A 17,887-nucleotide genomic window follows, 5' to 3' on the forward strand; every position below is an offset into this window, starting at 1 on the left:
AGACTGAATCTAAAATAGCTGCCAAAATTAATACATCTCAGTGTTCATTTTGGCAGCTATTTTAGATTCAGCAGCTATTTTAGATTCAGTGCATATTAGTTTTAGTCACATTTAGTCATAGTTATCCTTCTTAGTTTCAGTCTAGTTTTCGAAAACTGAGCACACTACAACAGCTACGCTGTGTGTACATCCTCAAACGTTTTTCAGTTAACCTAATGATTCAAGGTCTCTCATGAATCATTACTCCCAGGACACGGGTTAATGTTAACTCACGCTATCGGTCACAACAAGTTACTTGGGATATGCTACCTCATAGTTAGCTAACGTTAGCTAGCTAAACGTTTACAGAGGCTAACGTGAAGCTTCAATCAAAAATTATTAGCTAGCTTTCCAAGCTAGCTGACACAACCTAAACACTCGACTGCCCCTTTGAAGTCAACTTAACGTTGGCTAATATATTCTAATAACTAGTTATCATTGACAGTTACAAGCTAATTTACCAAACTCCTTTCTGTCCTAAATTGAGCAGTTGCTGGTGTGAGCTACAATATGGGAGCTAGCAAAGCCATTTCTAGCTCTACTTCACAATACTGCTGCCTAGTGTAATAAGTTTACGTAAAACATAAATGTTTATAAAGTATCAGACATAAACAGGATACAACACACCAGTTACCAATTGATATTATGTGTTTATATATACCGAAAATGTCAGTAAATCCAGATGATGATTATGCTGCTGCTGCTGCTGCTGCTGCTGTTGGTCCCGTCGAAAACCCTGGAGTCGCGACCCTGTCACTTGTTTCCATGTGAAATCAATGGAATGCTTCACTTTTTGGCGCCGTATTGACAACTGTCTGTCACTCGCACACTGTGCTTGTAAATTATTTTTCAAGTTTGCACGTACCTATTTATGCGAGTGAAATACTCGCACTGTAGAGCCCAAGGTGTCTCTTAATATTCCTACAGTTAAATGGAGAGCGACTGATAGAGCGGGTGACGTCACAATGGCTCAACCTTCCCCATGTTAGTCAATGAGAGAAAAAGGGGATGAAAAAGAGGGATAAAAAAGGAGTGGCAAAGAGTATCGCCACGAAAAGTCATAGCAACCTGCACCGGATCGGGCCGGACGTTTTGGTGTTTGAATGGCGTCTCTAGCTCAAACGAGCGAGGAGTAGTTAGCTGCAAGAAAAACGGGGAGAATAAATAAATAAAGAAAACTTGACGATAACAATACTGTGCTTCCCTTCGGGCAAGCACACTAATTACATCTACTTCGTTACTGTCCACTACTGCTGAGTACACACAGTAACTCAAAATGTGTTTCATTTACTGTTTGAATATCCAGTTATATCTGTTAAAGACTACATTACCCATTAAACTTTTTTCATGTGACTCAAACACATTATTTGAATAGTCTTTTTTACAAAGTAGTCCACTAACTACGAGCATTTCTGTTTTTATGACCAGGTTGTCCAAGTAACATGTTTGCATATTTAGTACGTTTTCCCTTAACTATAGAAGACCTTCCACATGCTCTTTGCTTTCCAACATGTGTTTAAAAACAGTTAGACTTACTGAGGGTGGAGCACACCAATGTACTGTATCTCTGGCTTTGCAAGCTAATATGTCAGGTTGTGAGAAATGCACAAACACTGTATTTCAATAGAAATATGGAACATGGATTCGTATTTGAAAGGTATACTTAAATTGTATATGGATAGCTGTCCACATTTTTTTTTATGTGATTACACAAGACATCAGCCAGAAGATGGGAATGCTGCAGGAGGAGTATGATAATGCCACTGCCATGACAAGGACTTTGGAGGCTAACCTTACAGGTAAAACGTCACACATCTGGAGATATTTCATCAAGATTGAATATGGATAGCCCTACAAAGAGTAAGTCAAATATCAAGGACTAGCTCTAACTCTCACCTACAAGGTAACTTACTGTCTACTAAACTATAACTAACTTGAAGCTAACCCTACTCTCACCCCAACTCTTAGTGTGTAACTGTGATTTTTATCAGTCAACAGAATCAACACATTTTTAGATAAAACCCCTACTCTCCACACTTAACACTAACCCTCCACCACACACTCGTCCCCAACACCCCACCATTCCCTTACCTCTCCACACATAATACTAACCCTCCACCACACACTCATCCCCAACACCCCACCATTCCTTACCTCTCCACACTTAACACTAACCCTCCACCACACACTCATCCCCAACACCCCACCATTCCCTTACCTCTCCACACTTAACATAAACACTAACCCTCCACCACACACTCGTCCCCAACACCCCACCATTCCTTACCTCTCCACACTTAACACTAACCCTCCACCACACACTCGTCCCCAACACCCCACCATTCCTTACCTCTCCACACTTAACACTAACCCTCCACCACACACTCGTCCCCAACACCCCACCATTCCCTTACCTCTCCACACTTAAAGCCATCTCTCTCACGGTCAAAGTAATATGACACTTAGGGCCTGATTTACTAACATTGCGATCGCCTGCAAGTTACTGCCACCATGGAGATTCGATAAAGAGAAAACGAAGGTTCAGCGAAGAGGAGATAGATATATTCGTTCACGTTCGCTTAATCACTGAACCTGATTCAATGGGCAAGCGGTTATATCATTGTTCTGCCCGCCATCACCTACAGCGAGATGTTTAAAAGAACACGATTATAAAGAATATGCTATTGGGTGGCATTAATACATAAACTGTCTAATATAAGAGTTTAACAAGTGATGGAATGGAATGTGATCACGGGTTGGAGGGTTCGATGTCGTCTCTGATCTGGTCCAGTAATTGAAGTATTGCGTGGCTGGTTAACCTGTACCGTCTAATGATTTGTGGTTCCCTTAACTGAAAAAGTGTAGACAGTGTCTCTGTCTATGTCTTCGCCTTGCTCTTATAACTGCTGCCATATCAACGTTTTCAGACTCAATGGAAATGCGCTTTAACTTCTCTCCTCCCATATATTTGCGCTACACGCCTACGTTCCTTATACCCTCCCATCTCGTTCCGGCACACACCCACAAAGCGTAAAAATGTGCTTCTACTCAAATGCGCCTCCTTTTGTAAATACCGTTTTATGTTTACGACCGCTATTTTACACCTGAAATGGGCGCAATCATGTTAGTAAATCAGGCCCTTAGTGCTGATTGACTAGTTTTCCTTAAAAATAACACAACAAAAACTGGAAGAAAATTCTCTGGTAATGCATTGTTTACTAAGTCATTTACTCTGATAAAGCATCACTGGACTATTTCTTTATCCAAGATGATAATAATCTTCTCGTACTATAAAAAAAAAAAGAAAAAAAAAGTAAAGAATTGGCTTTTTCATACAGCAGACCCCCTCTATCTCTCTCTATCTACTTCGTTACTTTCCACTACTGCTGAGTACACACAGTAACTCAACAATGTGTTTCATTAACTGTTTGAAAATGCAGTTATATCTGTTAAAGACTACATTACCCATTACACCTATTTTTTCATGTAACTCTAACACATTATTTGAATAGTCTTTTTTAACAAAGTAATCCGCTAACTAAGAGCATTTCTGTTTTTATGACCGGGTTGTCCAAGTAACGTGTTTGCATATTTAGTACGTTAGGGTGGAGCACACCAATGTTACTCTGGCTTTGAAAGCTAATATGTCAGGTCCATTTTGCCAGTTTTAAATGTTAGTAACTGATTAATAAAGGGTGATTTGTTGTGTAATGAGTAGTAAGCAGTAACTTGATCTTGGATGGATGGATACTTTATTTATCCAGAGGGAAATTTTAGGACATCCAGTAGCTTCAAGACACAACATCCATTTATTTTTTTCAATTTGAACTTGAATTACATGGGATGCACACTATGGTCTTATCTGGTTTTCCAGAGCTGATATAAAACAAAAAATATATATTTATTTGTGCTTTTTTTGTTAGTTGGTGACGTGATGATATAGGTCAGAAGGTCACAGACCAGCACGCCCACGGCAAATAGGGAGCTTGAGTTTTATATCTTGCCTATATTGTGTTTCCGTTCCGTTCCCACTCCTTTTAAACGTGTTCTCCCTATGTGGATGTGATTTGTGGATGTTGTGTCTGGATGCTACTGGATGTCCTAAAATTTCCCTATGGATTAATAAAGTATCCATCCAAGTTACTGCTTACTACTCATTACACAACAAATCACCCTTTATTAATCAGTTACTAACATTTATAACTGGCAAAACGGAGCCTTATTGTAAAGTGTGAAACACATCATCATCTAGTAATCAGTTACAAACATTTATAACTGGCAAAATGGAGCCTTATTGTAAAGTTATTTTTTTGGGGGGGGGGCACGTTGTGAGCCCTCCCCCTCCTGGGGTTTTATCTCTAGTAACAGATACAAGAATGGTAGGGAGTGTGCAATTAGGCTAGTAGAGCAAGTTAAGGGATAGACAGTGGGTTGCTAAGATGGGGATCTTTCCAAATAGTGAGCCTGCATCGACGTATAAAAAAAATGTTTATAACTCATTTATAAGGGCTTATTAATGACTTACAAAGGGTTTACAACCTAATTAATAACCTATTTATAAACCATTTATAAACCATTCATAATGGAGTCTTATTGTAAAGTGGTACCCTTAAATTGTATATGGATAGCTGTCACCATTTTATTTTGTATTTGCTTACACAAGACATTGGACAGAAGTTGGGAATGCTGCAGGAGGAGTATGATAATGCCACTGCCATGACAAGGACTTTGGAGGCTAACCTTACAGGTAAAAAGTCACACATCTGGATATATTTCATCAAGATTGAATATGGATAGCCGTACAAAAAGTCAGTCAAATATCAAGTACTAGCTCTAACTCTCACCTACAAGGTAACTTACTGTCAACTCATCTATAACTAACTTGAAGCTAATCCTACTCTCACCCCAACTCTTGGTGTGTAACTGTGATTTTTATCTGTCAACAGAATCAACACATTTTTAGATAAAACCCCTCCTCTCCACACTAAACACTAACCCTCCACCACACACTCACGCCCCAACACCCCACTATTCCCTTACCTATCCACACTGCACCTCTCAGGTGCACCTCATTAGGTTACCTTACACTCCATTGGCCATGATATTTTCTTCCTCTCTCACAGTCAGAGAAATGTTGGTGATTGATTAGTTTTCCTTAAAAGGAAAGCAAATCATGAGAAAATGCACTGTTTACTTAATCATTACCTCTGATTAAGCTTGACTTCTCTGGACTTTGGCTATTCTTTTTCCAAGATGATAATAATCTTCTCGGATTACAAAACAAAGTAAAGAATTGGCCTTTTCATACAGCAGAAGGCAAATCTGTTTTGATTGCATAGTCTACTGTTGATTTCCTTTCACAGAAACTGAAAGGATGTTAAATGAGCAGAAAAACAGAAATGATGATCTCACCAATGAAATCACAAAGCTGAAGAATGAGCTACAAGGTGAGATTTCTATACATCTGTGGTGGACTGTAGGTTCCTAGACCATGTTTTCTTTCTGGTGCACAAAAGTACTGAATAAGCAACAGGTCTGTCCATATCAGGTTTTGACCATTTAACAAGACTTGTAACATACTTGTAATAGTAGTAGTAATCTTTTTTTCTGTCAAATGAGCAGTATATACAAACTGTATCAAACAGTAACAAATCTTGACAAACTAAATGTCAGTTTTAGTGGTCATTTTGAATTGCATTCCTCTAAAAGGAGGGAGGAAGTGTTCAGATGACTGGGAGTATTTCGAAGGATCATGTTACCACTTCTCCACTGATTGGAAGAACTGGACTGAGAGTAGAGATGCCTGTGTCACTATTGGAGGACACCTGGCCATCATAAACAGTCAACAAGAAATGGTATGACATTATTTCCTTAAACAAAATTGCATGGTCTGCTATCTAACTCTAATGTACTAAACTGTAATCAGTAGTGGCTGGTGAACACAGACCATTTGTGTGAATGCTAGGATGGCTTTTGCATATACAGCATTATTTGCATCAGTTTTTAAACACTAGGTTAAAGATACAGGTCTCTGAATATGTAGAATATTATTCAGAAGTCATTCAGCAATTCCTGATCTTCCATTGACTGACATGGCTTAGTAAGTGTCATGGCCCTTTGAGAAGTTGCAGGTTTGCTTACTCCCCCCCAGGCTCCTGTTCCAATCTCACAGGGTTAGTTCAAGTGCGATGATGGCGGCTCTCTGCCTGCTAGTCATCTCTGGTCTTCAGTCTCCCTTCCGTGTGCCGGGCATTACCGCATCCCCACCTCAAGTAGCGCTCGCCCGGCAGAGACAATCAATGAATAAACATGCAAGCTACCCACAGGTGTCCACCGTCGCCCCCATACAACCCATATAGACGTGACAATCAGGTCATAACACAGCAATATTCAGAAGTCATTCAGCAATCCTGCTCTTCCATTGGCCGACATGGCTAAGTAGGCAGGTAGCAGAAATCTGTACCAGTAGCCAGTCAGATCTCTATAAAATCCAACACTGTGTTAATTACTTACAAGGCTGTAGTCATCATTCAGTAATATCATTGAGTACATCAATTTACTTAAGTAGAGGTCTAGGTTTAAGTACATTTCAAAGAGGCAATACACCATGCATCATTGGGAAATGATCAGTGATAATTATGAGTGATATATATTTTAGACCTTAATGGGAACTCGTATATTGATGTATGTATGTATTTATGTAAGGAATAATGAGGGAATATGGCTTATGAGTAGTAAAACTACTTTGTTCCTACCCAGATTGTATCTTCTTTTCAAACATATGACTTATATGCCAACATTCCTTCAAAACCATTCTAACCTTATGCTTGTGTTGAGCCAATGTTACGTAAAACAGACTTTAGCCTGAACTAAAATACAACATTACAATCCAGGAATTATAAAATATGTTAATTTAAATAGAAATAACGTGGTGACACTGAATAGTAATATGGTCTACAGTCCTGGATATGCATCATCTATGTAGTTATATATACAGCCGCGGAAAAAATTAAGAGACCACTTCAAAATTATCAGTTTCTCTGGTTTTACTATTTATTGGTATGTGTTAAAGTAAAATGTACATTTCAGTTTTATTCTATAACCTACTGGCAACATTCCTACCAAATTTCAAATAAAAATATTGTCATTTAGATCATTTATTTGAAGAAAAATGACAATTGGTCAAAATAGCAAAAATGATGCAGTGTCTTCAGATCTCGAATAATGCAAAGAAAACAAGCTCATATTCATTTTTAAACTACACAATACTAATGCTTACACTTAGGAAGAGTTCAGAAATCAATATTTGGTGGAATAACCTTGATTTAAAATCACAACTTTCATGTGTCTTGGCATGCTCTCCACCAGTCTTTCACATTGCCGTTGGGTGACTTTATGCTACTCCTGGCGCAAGAATTCTAGCAGCTCGGCTTCTTTTCATGGCTTGTGACCATCCATCTTCCTCTTGATCACATTTCAGAGGTTTTTTATGGGATTCAGGCCTCGAAATTGGGCTGGCCATGACAGGGTCCTGATCTGGTGGTACTCCATCCACACCTTTACTGGCCTGGCTGTGTGGCATGGAGCATTGCCCTGCTGGAAAAAACACTTCTCAGAGTTGGGGAACATTGTCAGAGCAAAAGGAAGCAAGTTTTTCTTCCGGGACAACGTTGTACTTTGCCTGGCTGAGGTTTGTAAAAGACCATAAGGATTGAAAAAGCGGACTGGAGGTTCCTCTAAGTTCGTCTTCTCTGATGAGTCCGATTTCACAGTAGGTGCAAGACTCTCTGGCTTGTAGGCCTCTCCAGGTCTCCGTCTAACCGTCAGACGACCATGTGTTGGGCAAAGCTGAAAATTGGACTCATCAGAGAAGACGAACTAGAAGACCCTCCAGTCCGCTTTTTTCAATCCTCATGGTCTTTTACAAACCTCACTAACTGATAATTTTGAAGTGGTCTCTTAATTTTTTCCGCGGCTGTATATACCAAGGCTCTCTAAACAGTTACGACAACCTATTTGAGATTATCAGGTATTCAGCACATGTCCCTGTGTGAGATCAATAAAGGTCATCTTAGCCTTGGTACATTTTCTTCATTTCAACCTCATGCCCTGTCATGCGATACTTATTGGATATCCCACTTTACCTGGGAATTAAAAGATTCATCAGATGCAAACATATTAATTGATCAGTCTTATTCACAATATACAAATACAAAAACATGAGTAAGAATGAATGAGTAAAAAAGAGTAGTAAAGCTTGAAAGACTGATGTGTTTGAAATCAGCATGATCAAATGGATGGTTATTGCAGTCATCACCATTATGTTGCTGATCAAGATCATGAGAGTGATATTTCTTGCATTAGAATTTCCTGAAGACCAAGGGAGGTTACCACTGGATTGGTTTAACTGATGCTCAGGAAGAGACAAAATGGCGCTGGGTGGACAACACACCCCTCACAGACCCAACGTTGGTACAACCCAAACACATTTACCTTTGTTTCTGCTCAAAAACAGTTCACATTTAATGTAATTTAATTGGTTAGATATGTACAGACCTCAAAAACAACATGATGAGCTGAAAAGTGTCATGGTTTAATTTGACAGATTATGAGCACCATTTGTTATGTTTATGTGCTCTCTGGACTCTGCTCTTCTTCCAGGTTTTGGAACCCTGGCGAGCCAAATGACTCCAAGGGATCTAATCCAGATGGAGAAGACTGTGTCATGATTATAGGAGGAGGGCTGAATGACGTATGGTGTGATTTCTCACTTAAAATAATCTGTGAGACTAAAAGCTGTAGGGCCAGGGCTTAACAAATATTACTACAACATCAATTTATTTAACAAACTCAAATTAATGTACGCTTGGAAACATTGCTTAGACTATATTTTGTAGGGTTGTCTGAGTGGGGTATGGATTTAACATTAATTGCGTTTGATCTGATTTCTAGACATAAAACTAGGGAAACACTTTAGTTTAGTGAATATATGTTAATCATTCACAGATTACTAATATGTGTCTGTATAAGTGCCAAATGAAGTCTGCATTAAACATAATATATTAGATGAAAACATAATAAAGTTACTTAAATACAAACCCCATGATATCAAAGAAGTCTTTAAAGGAAGTACTTGGGTAATCATACCTATGCCTTGGTCTTTAGCCTACACAATCGGGGTACTTAACGCTGGGGGTGACATAACATGAATATAAATGCACCACCAGCCTTAAAACTGAAACACAACCTTTCCTGAGGACTATCAAGGACATGAGATTATGCATCCGTCCTCAGGACACCAAGTTCTGAAGGAGAATCATTTTCCAGGAAGTGACACAACACAACCACCATAAAACTGAAGTAAATTGGTTAATAGTGCATAACAACTAACATGCTAACATGCTCATTATGCTAACAGTTCAAGCCTCAAACTATCTTCCAGCATTACTGTCACGGACATAACAGCTCAGATGGGAGTGTCGGTGATGCAGAGTTTATTGACGGAATACAGCCGGGCAACAGGAAACACAAAAACAGGGCATACTAATACACTAAAGGGTTAACAGACAGAAGTAGACTGGATCTGGCACATGGGCTTGCATTGCTAACAGAGACGTTATAGTGAAATTGCCAGGTCAACAAACCAATCACGCCACTAGCAAGCTGTTTACCTTGTGAGTAGTAGCATGCTAACATTAGATAGGTGGCTCAGACACCTCACAAATCCTATCAGACCTATTTTTCAGTTTCAATAAAGGGTTTTTTTCTGTAACTTAAAAACAATGTAAGCCTCTTTGGCTGCACAGTGCCGTATTAAGTCATTTGCAGGGAATAGGTGCATTTTTTTTTTTACTTAGGCTGAATTCAACTGACTTGATAGCAAATGTGAACATCCAGTTTAGACTCGAAGAGGAGTTGGACAAGACTGCAGTCAAGCTGGTCAGTTTCTCCTGCCAGTTGTAGTTTTGAGGTGGGGTGATTAACGGGAGATCACGTGGAGCTGTGTTCCTGATTGCTGTTTACAGTGGGTACAGTTGAAATTCTCCTTTCATATTCATTTAAAAGAACAGAATGACTAACATGAATAGTAGTGTTAATTTAATTAATCACTGTTGAGATATAATAGGCGTACATTCAACAGGTCAGCATTGCATGTCACATTAATTCAGTGTTAGGTGTTTCTATCATCAGCCTACACTATAGCATACATTTATAAAGTAATACGGTTTTCAGTGCCACTGTTGCAGAAGGCACATATCAGATTCAGGTATTTCTTAATTTTTAAACTATTTAGCATTCTAGCATCAGCAAACAAACTGCCTTTGAGCTCAGAGGTGACTTGCATTTAGAATTAATTATTTTTTTTCAGTTTTGTTTCTTGCCACAATGATTGCTACAATATTTGTCTGTTATCTGTTGTTTCACCCATGGAAGACAAGGGGAGCATTCTGAGAAAGGTGTTTTGTTAAAACTCTGAGTTTGTGAGCCCTGACATGAGGGAAACCCGGTTGTCCGATCCAGAAAGAGAGGGAACTCAAACTTTGGGTCAGTTACCATGGTAACTGAGTATGTGAATCTCACCTGCTTGCGGGCAGGTTTGCTCCTCCCTCCTGCTGAGCAGCTATTGGCCATGGGGTGTCCTTTCCTCATTTCCTGTCAATGTTGAAGTCACACTAATTTGCATAGCATTACGTAAGGAGAGGATTTCAAGACCCAGAATCAATGTGCAATCATTCCTCAATGACTACTTAATCAAACTTTACCATTAACATTTTTGGTACAAAATAAAAAACACCGCATTTCTTTAATTGATACACACTTGATGATGACAAGGGTAATGATTACAGACATAAAATAAGATATGGTGTAACCCAATATTATTCAATCTAAACTAACACATTTCTGAAAAAAGATTCATGATAAGTTGCAAAATATTGGAAGGTTTCATCATTTTAACTTGTTGTTTTGTTCCGCATGCGTGTTACAATCATTAAGACGAGCAGGAATGAAAGTGAAATTACAGTTGTTCCATTGTGGCTCAACTGGTTTGTCCTGGTCTGTAAATGAACTGCGTTTTACAGAGGACAGATGTAGGTTGGAGTCACAAAAGATTGGCTTTTAGTCTTGTACAATCTCTTTAAATTACGTTATGTTACAACAAATTAAAAAAGTGTTACTTTCACTCAAGCTCTCCCTTATTAAAAGTGTGGTTAAATGTTCAACGAACAGACTATCTCCAAACTCGTTACAATTTAAACTAAAATGTGGTTCAAATATTCATGAATTTGTTTCATGTGAGGAATATTCACTGCAGAGCAATACCAATGTTATGGACATGAAAGATAACAGGGTACAAAGGGTGATAGCAGGAAGGAGGCTATCTGGGGGGAGGAGGGTTCACATGTCATTTGTTCAGGTCTCAGTGAGACAGACAGAGTACACATCAAAGAATGCGTTACAGATACAAAATAAGGTCACACTTAGTTAATGTCTTATAACAACAGAATAGCAATATTTCCAGTTCCATCGCATAAAATATTAATAATATTCGGTTTTGCTATTGATTTGAGCAAGTTGCAAAATAACACAAACAGGAAGGCATGAGATCCAGCAAAGAGATTTGGTGTTTTTACCAACACCCATGGGTGGAATGACAGGTAATCTGGTTGGCTCCACCCCTGGAGTTCTCTTCCCCTCCTTACACACATGACAGTAATGCTCACATACTCTATCTGTTTTTCCAAGACCATACAAGTTGTTGATCCACACTCTTGATTCGTGTTCTGAATAAGACAATAATGGCCGGTGAGTATAACATCTTAAAATGTTTGTATATGTTCATATTTCAAACGGAGTCATCTAACTGATGATCCATGTCATGTTACATGTCACATTAAACTGAAAGTTTCGGGGTCTACAGCGTATTTCTGAAGAAAATAAAAATGTAGATTACACCTTCAAGTATTTCAGGGCGCCTTCATTCAATCAATTCATTCCGAGCATTTAACAGGTATGAGCAAATATTTTCCACATGATAGCCACAAAGGTTTTAGCAGCAATCGCTCAAACATGGCTCTTAAAGTTTCATGTGACAAACTGCAGTTGTCATGGGCTTGATAAAATAAAATATCTTTGTCACTTCAAATATGTACAACATTGTATTGCCCTGCAGTATGACGCTGGGTGTGGTGTCATTTTCCAGATAGTGATCATAACCTTTGGCATTATGGGCATTGTACACGGCAAATAGGTGCAATTTTTTTTTTTTTACCTAGACTGACTTCAACTCACTTGATGGCAAATGTGAACAAGGGCTATGATTACAAACATACACTAAAATGTTACCCAGTATTATTCAATCTAAACAATTCTAAATAATGGTCATGATATTGAAATATTGGAGGTTTTCTTAATTTGAACTGTATGTTCTCTCTGTTTCGCATGCTTGTTACATGTCCCCGGATGGGGAAGGACAAAAGTAACATTGCAGCTTTTCCATTGTGATTCAAATTATACCTTAACAGGTTCGTCCAGGTCTGTAAATAAACTGTGTTTGACAGAGGACAGATGTAGGTTGGAAGTCAAAACCATATTGGCTTGTATTATTTCTTATGTTATGTTAAATTAAAAAGTTAAAATTCCAAAAATTTAAGTTATGTAAGTTTTATTTTAATCTTAATTTCTTCAGAAGAATTTCTGTTTTATATTAAGTTCAAGAAGGATATGCATAAATGTTTTTAGTACTACTAATATTACAAAACAAACCCTAAAATACAAATACATATATTTATCTGTGTGCTAAACACCAGAGTAATAACTATGTAATAAATGGGTACCACTTTACAATAAGGGTCCCTTTATAAAGGTTTATAAATGGTTTATAATTGGTTTATTAATTAGGTTGTAAACCCTTTATAAGTCATTCATAAGCCATTATAAATGAGTTCTAACACAGTTTTTTCAAACAACGATCCGGGCTCACTATTTGGGAAGATCCCTGTCTTGGCAACCCACTGTCTATCCCTTAACTGTCTATACTAGCCCATTGCACACTCCCTGCCATTCTTGTATCTGTTACTACCAAACCTGTAGAGATTACCGTATGGCTTGCTATGCATAATTTCTTTGTTATTTTTTTCTCAATTATTGCCATGTGCATTTCTTTATAACTGTCCTTAAATATTGAGAGGAGTGAAGAAATAGTTTTGTCTTGTGTTATTTACTGTATCTATTTGCACCTCTACAGTGTCTCGTACAAATTATTAATAATTTGAGTTTCAAGAAAGAAGCCAATTAGTTATACATTTCAATACCTAATTATAAACCATTTATAAACCTTTATAAAGGGACCCTTATTGTTAAGTGGTACCAATAAATGTATAGACACCTTACCGAAGTGGTTTGGCCAAGACCATTTCTATTGCCCCTACCACGGTTACAAGCGAATCAGACAACCAAATACATTTTCCCCCTGTTTCCACTGGTGCTTCTTTACCAATGGACTGACAGCTAAACGTGGACCCGAACCCCAAACAAGTCGGTAATCCATTTATCTATATTCAATGACACCAAGTTTGTGCACCAACTCAGTTCACTCAAAAAAAATAGTTTCAACTTTGTTTAAGTTCGTGCAATCAGGTGTGTGCATGTTTGTGTGTGTAGAAGTGTTGATGGTGGTGCGAGCTTGTATGCAAGTCATTTAGAATGTGCAATGGGACAGAAGAGCGTCTTTCAACGCTGCAGGCAACATCTTTTTGCGCCACAACCGTCATACACCCCTCACATAAAATGTTCACATCGTTATCATAGTAGCTATGTGTCTGATCTCTCCAGCCCATGAAGTTCTCATGTTTAATCACGAGGCGGGGGGTAGGGTCCTGTAATCTAATCTTGTACACTGCTGATAAGGAAAATCAGAAAAATACCCCGTAACGTAGTCCTCAAAGCCTATGGGCTGAAGCATTTGAGCTAGACGCATAGGTAGGAAGGATAACAAATCAATGAATCTCATCAAATATGTACAAAAAATGTTCCACCATGAAGTATGACGCTGGTTGTGATGCCTTCTTCATAAATAGTTTAAAAGCAGATAGTATTCGTAACCTTTGGCATTGTGGGCCAAAAATGTAAATGTCTGATGTGTTGGAAGAACATTAACTTGGTGGATGGAACAAACAAGATATATTGGCAATATTACACTTCATTCATTTAATACACCGTCAGGAGACTCAGGCTTTCCAACAGTAAAGAATACATTGCCAATTACCATTGTAACAACAGAGAAATAATTGACCAAACACAAATTCTTTTCCGAGTTTTTCAGCTAAGGGATGGACTCTGAGTCAAACACCAACACATGTAAATCGACCAGGGAGGAAGTCAAGGATTTGAAAGTTTATTTCAGTGTACAGTCTGTGCAGGGAGCTACTTTGAGGAGTAGGTTCAAGCGGTAGCTGCCTAACAGTCAGTAAGGCTAGCAGACAAATCAGGCAGGTAGTACAATCAGCCTCCATTAGTCAGCGTGAATCAGATGAATGACATCTGCACTGATGCTGTATTGGTGAAGCGGGAATTTTTATCTGAAGCCCAGAGCAGACAGTGGGTGTGGTTTACTTTATGACAGTCCCCTTCAAAGAACCATAGGAGTTGGGTATGGGGGGAATTATTTATGGCTGGAGGCTTTTGTCTGAGGTACAAAAACAGGGAAAATGTGGTCCCTCAAATGGATTGAGGCCTTAACGTATGTGTTTAAAGATATAGGTTTCATATACTATATGTGATGTGGCATATGTTGTGAATAAGACTCAGGGACATATGTCACCATGTTGATACTTCCAGTTTAGAATAAAGCTTTCAAATCTCCTAAACCTCCTCTCCAGTGATTCACTGCAGTGCAAACAATTTTAAATGAATCTGACCTATTGACTTTGCTACTACTATTGCAGTGAATAATTACAACTAATTTTACTTGTGAGAAAGCTCAATATCACTACTTGAAACGTAAATGTTCTATTTGTGTGTTTCTGAAGAAGCTTGCTGCACCACAGAGACATATCCATCCTGTCAGGATTTATTTCCCATACTGACTGGCTGACTAAACATTATCCCTTACGTGAAGTAGACTCTGTTAGCAGCTAGCATTAACAAAACAAAATTCTTACTATATAAACTCTATTTGTTTAGTGAAAATAATCCATGTGTGAAATTTGTTAAGTGAAAATAATAATGGTGTTCAATGAGATTGAATTAATGGTATTTCAAAGAAGGTACATTTTCAAGAAAAGTAAAAAAAAGTGTGGAGGTTATACCTAAACAATATCTGTAGATTAGTATACAGTATGTTGAATATATACACTGCTATGACGGTGTAAACATATTTTGTCCCATGTCACTAAACTGTATCAGATGTATCATCTTGTTTACATGTTATTATTTGAGTAAAAGTTACTAACATATTGATATCCTCTAAAGGTTATGCTGAAAGGAGGATCTTGCTGGTAGGAAAAACCGGAGTTGGTAAAAGCAGTTCAGGGAACACCATCTTAGGAAAGAAGGCTTTTGTGAAGAATGCATCTCCATCCTCGACCACACAAATCAGTGTGGCACAACAAAAATACATGAAGAGGAAAATTATTAAAGTGATCGACACGCCAGGACTTTTTGGAACAGGTGAAGAGACAGAGAACACAGATGGGACCAAAGGTGACGAAATGAGACAGATAGCAAGAGGTCTTGTTGAATGCTCCCCTGGCCCTCATGCTGTGGTCATCATCCTTCAAGTGGGAAGATACACAAAACACGAGATGGAAACTGTGAAGCAGATCACAGAGGTTTTTAGTGAAGAGATCTTCAAATATGCAGTAGTCCTCTTCACACATGGTTATGACCTCAAAGGTCAAACCATTGAAGAGTTTGTCGCAAAGAATGGCAAGCTGCAGAAACTCATAGATAAGTGTGGAGGGCGATGCCATGTCGTTGACAATGAGCACTGGAACTTTTGGCTGACTGGGTATAAAAGCAACAGAATTCAGGTGGACAGGCTGCTGAATACCATTGAAAAGCTGGTGGAAAAGAATGGTGGCAAATGTTACCAGAATGAGTTATTTAAGGCAGTGGAAACAGATGTGGAGAGCGAAATAGAGATCATAAAGAAAGAGAACAAAGGATATCTGTCTGACGAGGAAATCAGGGAACAAGCCAAGGCAAAGGTTTACTCTACAATTATCGCAGCAGGCTGTGCTACAGGAGTGTTGCTGGGCGCCATGCTCGGGATTCCAGTGCTGGTGGGAGCAGGCGTGTACCACCTCTTCAAGAAGCTGTACCACAGCGGTATGAAACTGAAAGATCTCCTCCTCATCCTGTCGGAAAAAGTTTTAGAGCAATTCAGAGGTGCAACGGCAGAAGAACAAGAGGGGTTAATAAGTGGAGTGGCAGGTAGAGACGCAGGGGCAGGGGCAGGGGCAGGGGCAGGGGCAGGGGCAGGGGCAGGGGCAGGGGCAGGGGCAGGGGCAGGGGCAGGGGCATCAGCAGAAGCTGCAGTAGCAGACATGGTTGGAGCGGCAGGTGCAGCAGCAGAAGCCACACTTGGAGCAACACAGGCAACGTTAAAAGTAAGAGCTGTTTGTGGAGCCATAGGAGTAGTTGCAGCAAGGACTGGGGTAGCAGCAACTATTTTTGCGGCAGGTGGAACAGAGACTGGGGCAGCAGCAGCGGTTGGAGCAGCAGCAGCAGGGGCAACAGCAGCAGAGGCTGGGGCAGCAACCACAGTTGGAGCGGCAGCAGCAGGGGCAACAGCAGCAGAGGCTGGGGCAGCAGCCGTGGTTGGAGCAACAGGGGCAGGGGCAGCAGCAGAGGCCGGGGCAGTAGGAACGGTTGGAGCGGCAGGGGCAGGTGGAGCTTTTAGTGCTGGGGTTGCAGCTGGTATAGGAGCAGGGGTGGCTGGCGGTGTGATGGTTGTAGCTGGTGCAGTGGCAGGAGGGGTTATAGGAGCAAAAGCAGCTAAGGATGCAGATAGTCCAGGAGAGGGTGCAGAGATGGCCAAAGATGCTATCGTTGATCAAATTAAGAAATTATTTTCCTAGAATGCACCTTACTAAAAACTGTATTGAGCTGTAATTTGACATTTTTGTTTCTCTTTTTCCTGGTTCCGTCAAGAACATGGACTTGTTTAACTTTTGGTCAATCATTCTTATCACAATTCTACGTTTGATCTATTATGCTTAATGGCTGGAGTGATGATATAATATATTTACCCTTTAACTTTTTCTTCTCACAACCCTTACCATGATTTAGCTAATAGCTCAATCGTTGTGTCTCAACTTATTATTTACACAACACATACCATATACTAACCTTAGCTTGTACTTTGATAAATGCAAATCAACACACACAAATCTTAAATGCAACACAAATTGATGAAATTGGATGCGATGTATTGTAATAAAGTTTGTCATGATCTCATTAGGAAAATGTCATCATTTGTCTATTATACTAATTATAAATATTATACCCATCATTTGAATGTCATAAGTGTATTATTATATTAGAATCTGCAGCGGAGAAACTTTGGACAATGGACTTGAGAGGTAAATCAAAGGTTTCTCTGAGGTTTATTCCAGTGTGCTCCTGCAGGGAGTCAGTTTCAGCATCCAATGAAACCAGGAAAAGACTGAAGTACATTACAGTGTTCCAGTTTAAATAGCAGTCAGCCATGGGAGGATACAGTGGGGTGATGGGGCAGCCTTGGGGGTGTGTTGGAGGTGTCTTACAGGTAAAGTTGAAAAGGGGTACAGTATGTTGATCGGTAGGGGGGATCTGCCTACAGAAGAGCTAATTTACAGTGTGGCCC

The 17,887-nt window shown here is 39.3% G+C and overlaps 1 protein-coding gene across 1 annotated transcript; it reads left to right on the forward strand.

Moving 5' to 3' along the window:
- Positions 1-1,768: 1,768 nt before the first annotated feature.
- On the forward strand, positions 1,769-16,905 carry LOC308382335 (GTPase IMAP family member 9-like; the record flags this gene model as incomplete). Its single annotated transcript, XM_080860057.1, has 3 exons — positions 1,769-1,838; positions 15,511-16,409; positions 16,723-16,905. The coding sequence occupies 3 exons, from the start codon at positions 1,769-1,771 to the stop codon at positions 16,903-16,905; spliced, it is 1,152 nt and encodes a 383-aa protein (XP_080716183.1).
- Positions 16,906-17,887: the final 982 nt, after the last annotated feature.

Source organism: Sprattus sprattus (assembly GCF_963457725.1).
Source record: "Sprattus sprattus genome assembly, chromosome: 21".
NCBI classification, from domain to species: Eukaryota; Metazoa; Chordata; class Actinopteri; order Clupeiformes; family Clupeidae; genus Sprattus; species Sprattus sprattus.